The sequence below is a fragment of the Corapipo altera genome, unplaced genomic scaffold (assembly GCF_003945725.1).
Source record: "Corapipo altera isolate COAL_440 unplaced genomic scaffold, ASM394572v1 RXGC01000072.1, whole genome shotgun sequence".
Classification (NCBI taxonomy): Eukaryota; Metazoa; Chordata; class Aves; order Passeriformes; family Pipridae; genus Corapipo; species Corapipo altera.
This window is the reverse complement of record NW_020884943.1, coordinates 167,344-180,035: the sequence shown is the minus strand read 5'-3', so window position 1 is coordinate 180,035 and position 12,692 is coordinate 167,344. Positions and strand designations below refer to the sequence as shown.

At 57.5% G+C, this 12,692-nt stretch overlaps 1 protein-coding gene across 1 annotated transcript; it reads left to right on the top strand.

Annotated features, from left to right (window-relative positions):
- The first annotated feature begins 610 nt into the window (after positions 1-610).
- On the top strand, positions 611-12,341 carry ANO9 (anoctamin 9). Its single transcript, XM_027662022.1, has 23 exons — positions 611-1,296; positions 1,521-1,637; positions 1,866-2,002; positions 2,201-2,250; positions 2,493-2,551; positions 2,762-2,844; positions 4,041-4,175; positions 4,285-4,381; positions 4,684-4,744; positions 5,682-5,764; positions 6,028-6,132; positions 6,918-7,082; positions 7,175-7,211; positions 7,750-7,861; positions 8,041-8,098; positions 8,270-8,367; positions 8,543-8,709; positions 9,184-9,336; positions 9,617-9,764; positions 10,368-10,487; positions 10,692-10,785; positions 10,889-11,001; positions 11,570-12,341. Exons 1-23 carry the CDS (start codon positions 964-966, stop codon positions 11,595-11,597), a joined length of 2,553 nt encoding a protein of 850 aa, XP_027517823.1. The 5' UTR covers positions 611-963; the 3' UTR covers positions 11,598-12,341.
- Positions 12,342-12,692: the final 351 nt, after the last annotated feature.

Below are 12,692 nucleotides of genomic sequence, written 5' to 3'. Positions count from 1 at the left end.
CTGTATCACCAGCCCTCTGTGCTGCTGTTTGTGGGGACACACCACGAGTCCCAGCAAAGCTCAGCAAAGAAACCCACAGGGCCACCTTATGGCTTAAGCTGAAGGGGGGCAGGGCTAGATGGATATTGGGAAGGAATCCTTCCCTGTGAGGGTGCCGAGGTACTGGCGCAGGTTGCCCAGGGAAGCTGTGGCTGCCCCATCCCTGGAAGTGTCCAAGGCCAGGCTGGATGTGGCTTGGAGCAACCTGAGCTAGTGGAAGGTGTCCCTGCCCATGGCAGGGGGTGGGACTGGATGGGCTTTAAGGTCTCTTCCAACAAAATCCATTCCAGGATTACCTGCTTTGTGCTCGCCCAGAGCTGCACCCTTGGGTATCCAAGCGTAATTCCCTGTAAACAGGAAGGTGGGAGCTGCCTTGGCCCCTGCACAGCCGTTCTCTCCAGAGCAGGGACACACAGGAGGTGAACAGGGAAAAGCCAGAGTTCCAGCAGCATTTGGACAATGCTCTCAAGCACGTGGACTTTTGCGGTGGTCCTGTGCAGTGCCAGGAGCTGGATTCGATGATCCTTGTGGGTCCCTTACAACTGAGGATATTCCTTGATAGTGTGCTGCAGACTGAGGCATCCAACATGTTTTCCAAGGATTTTTTTTCCCCCTGCTCTGCTGCAAGGCTGTGCCAGCCTGTCTGTGCCTCGCTCTCCCTTCACTGGAATTTAAAAGTACCTTCCCCACCCTCCCCAAAAAGCCAGCAGTGCCCTATCTGACAGGAATGACAGACGAATGGAAAAGCCTGATTAGAGCCCGTAAAATCCACTGTAGCATGGAGAGACAGGGTGAAGTGTTGACACTCTTCCAGTACAAATGTCAGGGCATCAGGTGAAACAAGAAGGAGCAAAGTCCGGAGCAGACTGAGGTTTTTTTTCTCCTGGCCAGTTCCCTCACAGCCCCGGGGCACCGCTGGGTATCATGAGTTCTAGAGGAGGCTGCACACCCTCACAGGGCAGCGGTCCCTCCATCATCCTCGAACACAAATCCCCAGCTGGCTCAGGAGAGCCCCAAACAGGCGACCAGGAGTGGGTAGGAGAAGGTTTTGGACAAGACTGTTCTCACCTTCCTCCCTGGGCATCCCCTCGAGGCTGCTGGGAGAGGAAAACACAGGATGTCCCAGGGAGCCCACTGAAGCCTTCTGATGTCCCAGGGAGCCCACTGAAGCCCTGGTTTTCTTTTCAGCATGATGAAATTCTGTTGACTCCCTGGAGGGATTATCCTGTGGAGGACACAGACCCCTTCACCCCCCCGGTAAGCTCTGCTCCCTCTGCACCCACAGCAAGTTCAGCTCAGCTCAGAGAGGGGAGTGGGGCACTGCCAGGGAAGCAGCTGCCTCAGTTTCCCCATTCCCTTGCTCATTCCCAGTTCCCCTCTACACAGCCACAATGAAGGTCCAAACCTCTCAGAGGCTGGAGCTGGGAGGGAGAGCTCTCAGCTTTCCATCCCTAATAATTCCTTGGTGTTTTTGTGGGTAGAGTGAAGAGAAGTGGGATTTCGTTCTGGTGAGCGACATCCATGAAGTGGGCAGTGAGAAGGAGACCAAGAGGAAGAAGTTCCTGGATGAGCTGAGCAAGAAGGGGTTCACCATCAAGGTGAGGGGCTGTGGGAGGAAAAGGCAACAGAAACTTGACCTGGCTCGGGTACCTGCATCCCAGGAAATGAACCACTGAGGTGATCACCACATCAGTGCTGGAAAATAAACCTCTTGCTCAATCAGAGGAGAGAGACCACAGACCCTGGCACAGCCCCTGGCCCTTCCAGCTCCGCCCCTTCCCTGCCCCTCTGCTCTGTTCTAACAGCCCCTCTCTTCCGCCCACCAGAAAATTGAGGACACGAAGCTATTTTATGGAGTCCGTGCCCCAGAGCAGGTCTTCCGGAAGTACCAGTGTCTTCTGGGGAACCCCGACAAGAAGCTCCAAAATGAAAATTCCCCCCAGGACATCCCAATGACCACCAGGTGGGTGCTGAGCTGACTTCCAGCATCCTGCACTCACCGTTCCCTACACCAGCATCCATTATCCAGCTCGGCTCTCCCCGTCTTCCCTCCACGGATTTTGGTGCACACCTTCTCCCTTCCCTGCCCTGCTTTTCCTGGGCCACACAACACAATTCTGCATCCCAGAGCAGCCTTTAACCACGATTTCTCCTTGTTCAGGATAAGGATCGTGCACTTAATCCTGCGGAACACGGTGACACCTGACTTGGGTAAGGGAACGGGGGTCACAGGGGTGGTGCTCAGCCTGGATCTGCAGGAAGACTCCTGCCCTATGGTGGGCACAGGCCATCCCAGGGAGGATGTAAACAGGGGGAGAAAGCCAGGGTGCAGCTCAGACAACTCAATTTGCTGCCACATCCAGAGGCTGGGAGATTTGGACCGCGGGAAGCAGCAGTTCCTCTGCTCCCTCTCCCCAGATCCCCAACCCTCTCCCTTTCTGCTCTGCTCCCAGAGAAGCTGCACGGCCTGATGAAGAAAAACGTGTTTGAGGCAGCGTTTCCCCTGCATGAGGTGAGGCTGAGCACACAGGGGCCTGGGAGGAAAATCCAGGACAGGTGGAGGAGCAAGGCAGGGTGGGAGAGACCTGTGGGTAAGCGGGGCTGCCCCAGGAGCTCACTGGGTGAAGGGCACGGCAAAGCTCCTGGCAGCAGCCTCGGAGCCAGGCAGGGAATTGAGGGTGCACTGGTATTCCTGTATCCAACCGACTTCTCTGCTCTCCAGAAGGAAGCTGTAAGGGAATTCTCCAGGGACAACTGGGCTCGCTGGAGAGGTGTATTTAACCAGCAACCAATTGAGAAGATCAGGTAACACGGGCAGAAGGGGCAGAGCTTTTTAACCAAGAGGTCCCACCTGAGACCCAGAGAGCTTGATGACCTTTGCCAGGCTCCTGCCTCTCCTTTGAAATCATCGCTTTGAACCTTAAAATCATACCTTTGAACAAGCACTGGGCTGCTCCTGAATCTCCCAAAGCTCTTAGCCTGAGGGTTATCCCTGCGGCTCCCAGCTCCATCTGCTGATCCTGCAGCACGAAACAACCCCCACGTCTGTGCGGGTTTTAATTAACCCGGTTGGTTTTCAACCACATTCAGAAGGCAGGAGAGGTGGGAATGGAGCATTGGTGCATCAACCCAGCCTGAGGCTGACCTCGGGGCAGTAAAAACAATGAGGGGCTCCCACAACCACATTAAACCCCAGAGAAGAGCACAGCTCTTATTTTTGAAAACTAACTCCACGGGCAGGAGGGAAAAAAAGAATGTATTGCTTCATAAACCTGTCAAGGGGCTCTGGTAGGGAGGGGAGATCTTAAAATGGAGGTGCTCTCACCTTCCTTAAACATTTTACATGTCTAGAAGTGGCGCTGGAGACTGTGCACAAGCTGATTTCTAAGGTCAATGTGTCGTGACTTGTTGCTATCACACAAGGATTAAAGGGCAGAGTATTAAATTGGGGGTGGTGGTATGGGGAGGTGTTGAGGTTTTTGTTTAAACAAAGGGCAGGGAGCACATCACCACCTCTGACTGCCAGTAGGAAGTTAATTCCCCTGGAATACAGGAGGGGAGGCTGGTCCCTCAGTCAGCAGGTACCATCATTTCTTACCCACACGTCCAACCCACTTCCAGCACCATAAAAACCAAAGTGCTGCCGCCATGGGACATGGAAGCACTGCAGGGAGGTGGCTGAGCCCAGGAGGAGGATTTGCTCTGGTCTGAGAAAGCTTGCACCCCACAGCCTCTTCAAGCCCTGTCTTTCTAAAATTGGAACCTGGTCTCTCAGCCTTTCCCTCCATTCTCAGCATGAGGCCTATTTGACACCACAGAGACATAAAATAGCTGCTCTGCCCGCCTGGGCTGACTCTCCCCATCCCAAAGCCCCCAGACACTCAGACCCCCTGCCCCTCCCAGACCCAAAATCCCTCGGGGCATTGAAGAGCATTTTTTAGTGACCCCCAACAACCTGATCTCCTGTCTGGCTGCAAACCCCATCTCACCTTTCCTCCCAGGTGCTATTTTGGTGAGAAGGTGGCCTTATACTTCGCCTGGCTGGGCTGGTACACCTACCTGCTGGGTTTTGCTGCACTGGCTGGGGTGGTGACCTTCGTGGCTGGGATTACTCTCTTCAGTTCCAGCCAGGTGAGGTAAGGCACTTGGGAATGCCAGACACGCATCCCGTTGAGGAGTCTGTGCTCTGCAGGGAGCCCTGAGCCACCATTATCCCCCTTTGCTTCCCTCCTGCTTTCCCTGCAGCAGGGAGATCTGTGAGGCCAACACCACCATCATGTGCCCGCTCTGTGACAAGAAGTGCCCCTACTGGGTCCTCTCCGACACCTGCACCTACGCCAAGGTAGGGAACCCCCTTCCCAAAGGCAGCCTCGAGGGGAAGGATGGGAAAACACTCCCGGCTTGTGCTGCTCCCGCACCACTGGAAAGAAAACCCGTCCCAGATCACACTTTCCACCTCCACCGAGGGTGATTTTACCAGTAACAAGCCCCAGTGTCCATCGCCTTCCTGCATTTTGCCCTCCTGCAGCACCTATACCTGTCTCAGGGGAGACCAGGGTGACAAGAGGGTGGCTGAGCACGTCCCAGGGTGCCACAGCTCCTGTGCCTCCCTGCCCCATCACACTCTTCCTTCATCTCCTCCAGGTCACTCACATGATTGACAACGAGGCCACGGTCCTTTTTGCCATATTCATGGCCCTCTGGGGTAGGTGCCAGTGTCTGGGTGCCCAGCACACACGGGTTGGGAGAGGGAACAGGTGGTGGAAAGTGGGGCACCAACACAGCTTCACCATTTTTAGCCCTTATCTCTAGGGTTTTAACCCTTATCTCTAGCCCTTCTAGACACAGCAAGAGACAGAGTCACCCTGGTGTTATCCTCCAGCTCCCCAAACACTCCTTACCTGTCCTACCTGAATCTTCCACTCACCACAGCCTCCCCCAAAGACCCAGCAGCCTCTGGCTGGACCTTTTTTATCAGCTGCCTGTTAAGTGGCCACAGCTGCAGGAAGGAGGGACCTCCAGAGCCCTCCTCAGCCTTTCCAAATCACTTCACAGCCTCTTATTTGCTGTGGGATGGTGGGATCCCATCATCACCTTAGCTACAGACTCATTTGGCTTTGCCACAGCCCCCTCAGTTACCAACAACCTCCGATGTGGGCTGGGTGCCCACAGGTCCTGTGTGTAGCCATGGGCTGGGTTACACAGGGCCAATCAGGAGGATCAGTCCAGATTAACAGGAGGGAAGTGGATTTGCAGGGGTGTAGCCGTGCCAGGGTGCAGTGCAGGACACCCATTCCACCTGAAAAGTGCATTTTTCATCAGTCTCAGTGAACATGCCCAGCGCAGCAGGACAGCTCTGGGGCTCGCTCTGGCTTACCCCAAATTCCCTATGGACACCAGAGTTGGCCTGACTGTCAGTGAAAGCTCACCTGCACCATCCCCATCCCCTCACTGCTCCATGCTCAGGGTCCTGCCAGCTCACTGAGCTGTAGAGGTGACCTGTCCTTCATGGGCCAAGGGCAGTCCAGGCTGGTTGGCATCGGGTTGGATGGGACATGACTCTCTGTCTTGCTCTGTGGGACAGAGGGATGGCTGTCAGAGCCATCCCTGAGTGTCACTGCACTCTCTCCTTCCCAATCCAGCCACTGTGTTCCTGGAGCTGTGGAAGAGGCAGAGAGCCACTGTGGTCACCAACTGGAACCTATACGGGTGGGATGAGGAAGAGGTGAGGACATCATCTTTCTTGCTCTATGCTTTCCTTCTCAGGTATCACCTGGACATAGAAAAGACACATCAAAGGAGTTCCTTGCCCAGCTTTAGCTCAGTCAGGCTTAGCCATGCTGCTGTGGGGGTTGGGTGCTTATCCCTGTCTTTCCCGAGCACTGCTTATCCCATCTGTCCATTGACACAAGGACCCCTGGGCAACGCTCTACTGGATCCTTTCTTTTCCGTTTTTTTTTTACTTTTATTTTTTTATTCCTTTTTCAGGAGGAGCTGGCTATGGAACTGATCAATAATTTACAGCATGAACCCCGGAAGTACCAGCACTCCTACTTCCGCAGCACCATCATCCTCCTCTTGGTCCTGCTGATGGTACGTGACAGGTGTCCATGGGAAGAAGGTCTGATTTAAGGAAGAGTGGGCTCCCTCCTTCCCTCCCTTCTCTGGAGCACCTCAGAGCATCCTGTTGCTGCAGCAAAAGCAGAGACCAGGTTTTTTAGGGCCGGTCTGTGCCCATTACAAGGATCCAGGGGCTCCCTCACGTTCACACCTTGCTGTGCTGATGGCTGGGGCTACATACCCTTTGGGGGTACCTGGGCTGAAGGTTCTGCTCTGGCAGCAAAGATCAAGGCAGTGACCCAGAGGGCAGGAAGAGGCAAATCTCAACGTCCTCGTGCCCCTCTGTGGGCCAATGGAGAGTCCAGACTGGTTCAGATGGAGATGTAGAATCATGGAACCATAGAATGTTAAGGGTTGGAAGGGACCTTAAAGATCACCCAGTCCCACTCCCCCTGTCCCACAGAGACACCTCCCGCCAGACCACGTTGCTCAAATCCTTATCCAACCTAGTCTTGGACGCCGCCAGGGTTGGAGCATCCACAACCTCCCTGGGCAACCTGTTCCAGGGCCTCACCGCCCCCACAGGGAAGGATTTCTTCCCGACATCCAGCCCGAATCTCCCCTCTTTCAGCCTGTACCCATTACCCCCCTTGCCCTACCCCCAACACCCACCTCACAAACCTCCCGCCCTCAACTGTGGGGCGTGGGTTTGCCCTCGAGGCCACACCCAGATCCCTGGTGGCCCTCGGGCGGGACGGGGGGCACACGTGCCCTTCCATGCCCTTCCATGCCCTTCTCTGCCCTTCCCTCCCCCGCAGATCCTGGTGCTGATCGGCATCGCCCACGCGCTCGTCATCTACCGCGTGATCGCCACGGCGCTCTTCGCCCAGAGCGGCCTGGGGCTGCTGCGGGAGCAGGCCGACACCACGGCCGTGGTGACGGGGGCCGTGCTGCACTACCTCACCATCGTCATCATGACCAAGGTGCCGAGCGGGGCGGGGGGGGGGCCCCGGGGGTCTCCTCCCGGCCCCGCCGCCCCGCTCGCGTTATCCCTCCCTCTCTCTCTCTCCCGCAGATCAACAGGCGCGTGGCCCTCTTCCTCTGCGACCTGGGTAAGGGAAACCACCTGCAGCGCCCGGTGGTACCTGCAGCACAGCACAGCTCCCCTGCCACTCTCAAATGCACCCAGGCTCCCATCTCCTCCCCATCCTCTGCCATCACAAGGCATCTCCCTGGAAGCTCCAGCCGGGCAGGTCCCCGTGGGAGGCCAGGAGCCTCCCCAACACACACTCACCTGTGGCCCACGTGCTGCCAGCTTGGCTGCTCCACAGCCACATTTTGCTTGGTAGGGACCTTCACCCTACAGGGCTGTGACCCAGCACAAGCAGGAAGGCAACACAGCTCCAGGGGAGCTCACGATGTGGATTTCCTCCCAGCATGGATTTCCTCCCAGTTGAAAGGCCCTTTCTCCCCAGGCTCATGGTTCTGAGGGACCCCCCTGCTCAGCTGGGCTCCCTTCTATCAGAGGGCTCAGGTGGAGGGCAGGGACACCTTTCCAGCCTTCACAGAGGTGCTGTAGCACCTGAGGGGGAGCAAGGCAAGGTCCCACTGCTCTGTGACCAAGCCCCTGGGCCTTGCTCCCTTTCCTAGAGAAACCACGGAGCTTCTCCCAGCGGGAGAAAAACTTCACCATGAAGATTTTTACCTTCCAGTTCTTCACAAACTTCTCCTCGCTCATCTACATTGCCTTCTTCCTGGGACGGTGAGTGGCGGCTGGGGGGGAGCAGAGGGCAGACGGGGCTTGGGGTGCATGTACCCAACCTTCCCCAGGGCCGAGGGACAGATCCACCCCCCCGCCCTCCCTGCCAGGCACAGGGACCCCATTTGGGACTCGGGGGGCCATGGCTCAAAGGGTATTGCTGTTGTTGCTTCCTCGCTCAGGATCAACGGCCGCCCAGGGCACTACGTGCGCATCGCCGGCCGGTGGAGGCTGGAGGAGGTGAGGCACTCGCCCTGGAGCTCTCTGACCCCACAAACAACTGCTCCTCTTCCTTTTCCTACTGCCACTAGAGAGGCTCTGGGAATCTCAGCTCCCTCCTCTAGCAAAGGGCCCCGTGGGCCTGCCCGCCCTGCTTGCAGGGCACAACCCTTCTCCTCTCCTCCCTTCCAGTGCCACCCCAGCGGATGCATCACTGACCTCTTCATCCAGATGGCCATCATCATGATGCTCAAGCAGACCATCAGCAATGTGATGGAGTATCTCATCCCGTAAGCTTCCCTTGCTGAAGCTCCTGCACAGCCAGGACACCGACCCAGCTCTCACAGAGAGGAACCCTGGTCTTTGGGCCAGGGTGTCCTCCGTTCCCTTCCTCCAGGCACGTCCCAGCAGCAGTCCAGCCCTGCTGCCCTCTGCAGCAGCCACGCAAATCCCTCTGTTTTGCAGCTGGATAAGCCACAAGCTACGCAAGAACCAAAAGCGCCCCAAGAAGAGGAGCATATTTCTGGGAGAGGAGGAGGAGGCTGAGGACCCCTGCAAAAGGCAGTGGCTGAAGAACTATGCGCTCAACGAGGTCAACGTCTTCAGCTTGTTCGACGAGTTCTTGGAGATGAGTACGTAGGGCAGGGGGGCGGGCGAGGAGGGTGCTGGGGCAGAGCCACGTGTGTCCCTTGGCTGGAGAGTGCTGGATGCTGGGGAAGGGATTCCTGTAGGGAAGGGAGAGCCCTGAGCCCCACCTCCACGCTCAGCCCCACTCTGAGTGCTCTGGTACACCCAAGGAGATCATTCCCAAAACAGACGGAGTGGGCAACTGTGCTGGCCTCGGACCTTCCTCTCCTCCCAGGGTGATGGCTGTAACCCCAGCATGGTCCCTCAACCAGTGCCCTGCAGGTCCCCACAGATCCCCCCTCTGACAGCCCCACGAGAGCTAGGGGTCCCCAAGGCACGCCTATCTCCCACTTCCACCCCTGCAAAGCCCCTCTCACGCAAGCCACAGAGCAGGACTAACCCAGACATCGTTCCGGAGCCTGGGGGACGTCTGCTCCGCAGTGGCTTCACACCAGCACGCGGTGTCTCCCCCTCTGCAGTGATCCAGTACAGCTTCACCACCATCTTTGTCGCTGCCTTCCCCCTGGCCCCGCTCCTGGCGTTCTTCAACAACATGTTCGAGATCCACATGGACGCCATCAAGATGGTGCGGCTGCACCGGCGCATGGTGCCCAGGAGGGCCAACGACATCGGTGAGAGGGGCTCCACAGGCGCCCTCCTGCCAGCACTGCTGCCTGGGCCAACAGCACCGGGGCTTAGCCCCTTCCCCAGGAGCCCCTGAGCATCCCATGGAAGAGGGAGAGCACGGGGACAGCTGCGGGTCGGGGAAGGAGAAGCCGCTTCAGACCCTGAAGAGGCTGAGGGGAGGTTTGGACTGGCCATGCCAAACCTGTCTCTGAGATGGAGCTGGGTGGGGCTGCAACCTGCCAGTGGGGTGGCAGAGGGGCCTCACCAGCTGCTGTTCTCCCATAGGGATCTGGCTCCAGGTCCTGGAGGCCATCGGCATCCTGGCTGTCATCGGGAACGGGCTGGTGATTGCCATCACCTCCGACTTCATCCCCATGCAGGTCTACAAGTACATGTACAGCCCCTGTGTGGGGGAGAACCGCACTAACGTGGAGTGAGTTCAGTCCCTGAGCAGAGCCCACCCGCCTCAGTGCCACTGCTGCAGGAGCACGAGGAAGCTGAGCTGTCCCCCAAAGTGGGGTGGGGAGGGAAAGGGGAGCAGGGCAGGGTTTCCAGTGGCATCACCTTCAGCATACCAGCTGGCCTCCCCCTCGCATCATCCCCATGGTGCCCTTACTGGAAAGGGCACCGTGTAGCACAGGAGAGCTGCAGGACTGCTGAGGTGCTGGCTCACTCTCTCTCCTGCCCTCCCCCTGTTCCTCCAAGCCTTGGCTGACTGACCCAGTGCAGTCAAACGAGACAGAAGCCTCAGAGACCTCCATTTCCCCGAGGCTGTGTGAAAATGGGGAGGGAGGGAGGGGAAAGAGAGGCCCAGGTGGGTGCTGGCTCCCCCAAAATGGGAGGTTACAGTGCTTAACCACACTACGAGTCACCTGAGAATCCACACACCGGGGAAACCTTAGAAATGAAAGCTGCAGACAGATGGGTTTTGTTGCCATCTAGGGACCTCTGAGTCCCCCAGAAGAGACAAGAGCTGCTTGGCTTAGGGCCTCCCACAGCCCCCCAACATGGCCACAAACCCAGTCCTTCCCCGCAGCTGCTCCACGGGGTACATCAACCACAGCCTCTCCATCTTCCACATCCGGGATTTCGAGCCTGACATTGGTATGCCTGAGATGCTGCCAAACTTTGACAGGGATGAGATCAAGGAGTGCAGGTAAGAGCAGCCCCCCCTGCCCCACCACCGTGCCCCTCACCGTTACATCCAGCCTGCAGCCAGGGGACGGGGGGGGTGACGGAGCTGGAGGCAGCTGGAGGAAGCTGCTGGGGCTCCTCTTGGACCCCCACGGAGGGAGCCAAGGCAGGGTGTGACACCTGGCATGGAGGAGCCCGGGCTGGCACCGACGGGGCTGTGCTGCAGGTACCGGGATTACCGGAACGCCGACGACTACTCCTACACCATGCAGTTCTGGCACGTCTTGGCAGCCCGGCTTGCCTTCCTCATCATCTTCGAGGTGAGCGCCCAGGAGGGCAGGAGAGGGCTGGGGCAGGGGGGAGGGACTGGGTGCAGGCCCCTTGCCCTGGCTGGGAGCCCCTGACTGCCTTTGCTCCCTGCAGCACGTGGCTCTGTGTGTCAAGCTGATCGCAGCCTGGTACATCCCCGACGTCCCCCAGAAGGTCAAGAATGAGCTTCTGTGCAGAAAACACACTGACCTGCGTAAAGAACTGAGGTGGGTGATGCCCTAGAAGGTGCCAGGTGTTTGGAGATGGTCCACCCTGTAGCAGGAGACCTGCAGGGCTGCAGGATCTGTCCGTTCCAGAGCCCCTTTTCCTTTGAAAAAAGAAAAGCTCCAAGTTAAAGTAAGGAGTGATTTTGCCCAACTTTTCCATCTAAACTTTGTTCAATGTAAAAGGATTAAATATTTCAGCAGCAAACTGAACCAAGGCAAACAAGAGCCCCAGGCTGGGTCACCCTGGTGCTGCTGTCCCCCACAAACTGAGCTCCACTCTCGGGAGGGTTCAGTCCCTTCATGGCCACCCTGTCCCAGCTGGCACCCATAATCCTGGTGGGAGCAGAGGGTGGGGTTCAGGAAGCACCACACTGCCACAGTTCAGCTTTCCAGCTCTGCCTTCCCCTCGACTGCGGGGTTTCCCACAAACAGGGGTTCCCCACAAACAGCCTGTCATTTTTCCTCCCGTTATTTTTGGCAAAAGGCCCCGTTCCCACTCGGAGTGTTTTTCCACACCTCCCAGTTCAGACAGTTCCCCTTCCCCAACGCCCCTCTGCTCTCTCCCCAGCATGATGGAGTACTCCACCGAGGTGTAGCCACCGCTGACCCAGGAGAAGGAGAACACGGACTTGAGCCCCCTCCCCAGCCTGGCAGTGCCAGGGGTGCTGGATGAACCCCCTGGCACAGTGCCACGTGTGACTGAGCTGGACTTGAACTGGGAAGTGATGCCCAGACGGTGGCTTTGCAGGAACAGGATGCTTTCCAACTTGGAAAGGAAGGACGCTGTGGCAGAGCTGGGATGTGCCTTCCCTGCACACGGAGTAGCTGGGACAGAGCTGTGGTGCTGGGGACAAACCTGGGGGCAGCACCCGGCTGGGCTGCAGCAGGCGACCTAAGTCCTCCTCACTCACTGCCTTAAGCACAGGAAACACCAGTTACCTCATTCCAGGTTCCCTCTCCAGGCCTTTTTTTGCACTTTGGCCTCTTTTTCCACTGCCTTCCGTGACCTCCCCACTCCGCACCGCTGGGGAACATGAGTCCCTCTTTCACTGCAGTCCTCCTCGGCATGATTCCCACGTGGCTGCAGCTCTGACCTGCTGTTTCCCTGGAAAAAATGCCGTTGTTATCCTGACTGAGTTTAGCTCCAGGCTCAGCCGAGTCCTGACAGTTGTGCCTGGCCCAACTACCACCAGCAAACAGTAAATAAACACAACCCACACGCGGACATACAGACTTTCACCTGCTGCCTGGTCTTGCTCCTGCCTTCCTCCTCTGCCATCCCCAACACCCAAAGAAACTGTGCCCCAAAACCTTTCCTTGTCTCACTGGGGACAGTCACAACAGGTGGGAGCTGCAGTGCCCATGGTGAGGGCTGAGTGTGGGTGCTGGCTGGTGGGACACCAGATCTTGGCACTTGGGCCGTGCACGGTAGGAAAAACGGCCCGGTAAGTGCACCAGAATAATGGAAATACCTGGGAAAATTGGGGGAAAAAATCAGCAAATCTGAAATGGCAGGGCTAGAAAGGGTTATCCCACCTCTTCCCTTAGTGCTGGCTGGGTCTCCCCTTCTCTGATTGCTGCAGAGAGAAGGGGTTTGTCTCCAGTGGGAGTGGGATCCCACTCCAGGGCTGAATGGGTGCCACAGCTCCAGGGGGATGAATGAGTGATCCAGAGGCAGAGCTGGGGAGCTC

What these genes read in the sequence shown, in the direction of transcription:
- ANO9 (XM_027662022.1), top strand. Translation starts at nt 964, where the DNA reads ATGAGTTCTAGAGGAGGCTGCACACCCTCACAGGGCAGCGGTCCCTCC. An exon ending in AGAAGGGGTTCACCATCAAG is followed by an intron (nt 1,638 to 1,865) that starts GTGAGGGGCTGT and finishes TCCGCCCACCAG; the next exon opens with AAAATTGAGGACACGAAGCT. An exon ending in GACCTGCGTAAAGAACTGAG is followed by an intron (nt 11,002 to 11,569) that starts GTGGGTGATGCC and finishes CTCTCTCCCCAG; the next exon opens with CATGATGGAGTACTCCACCG.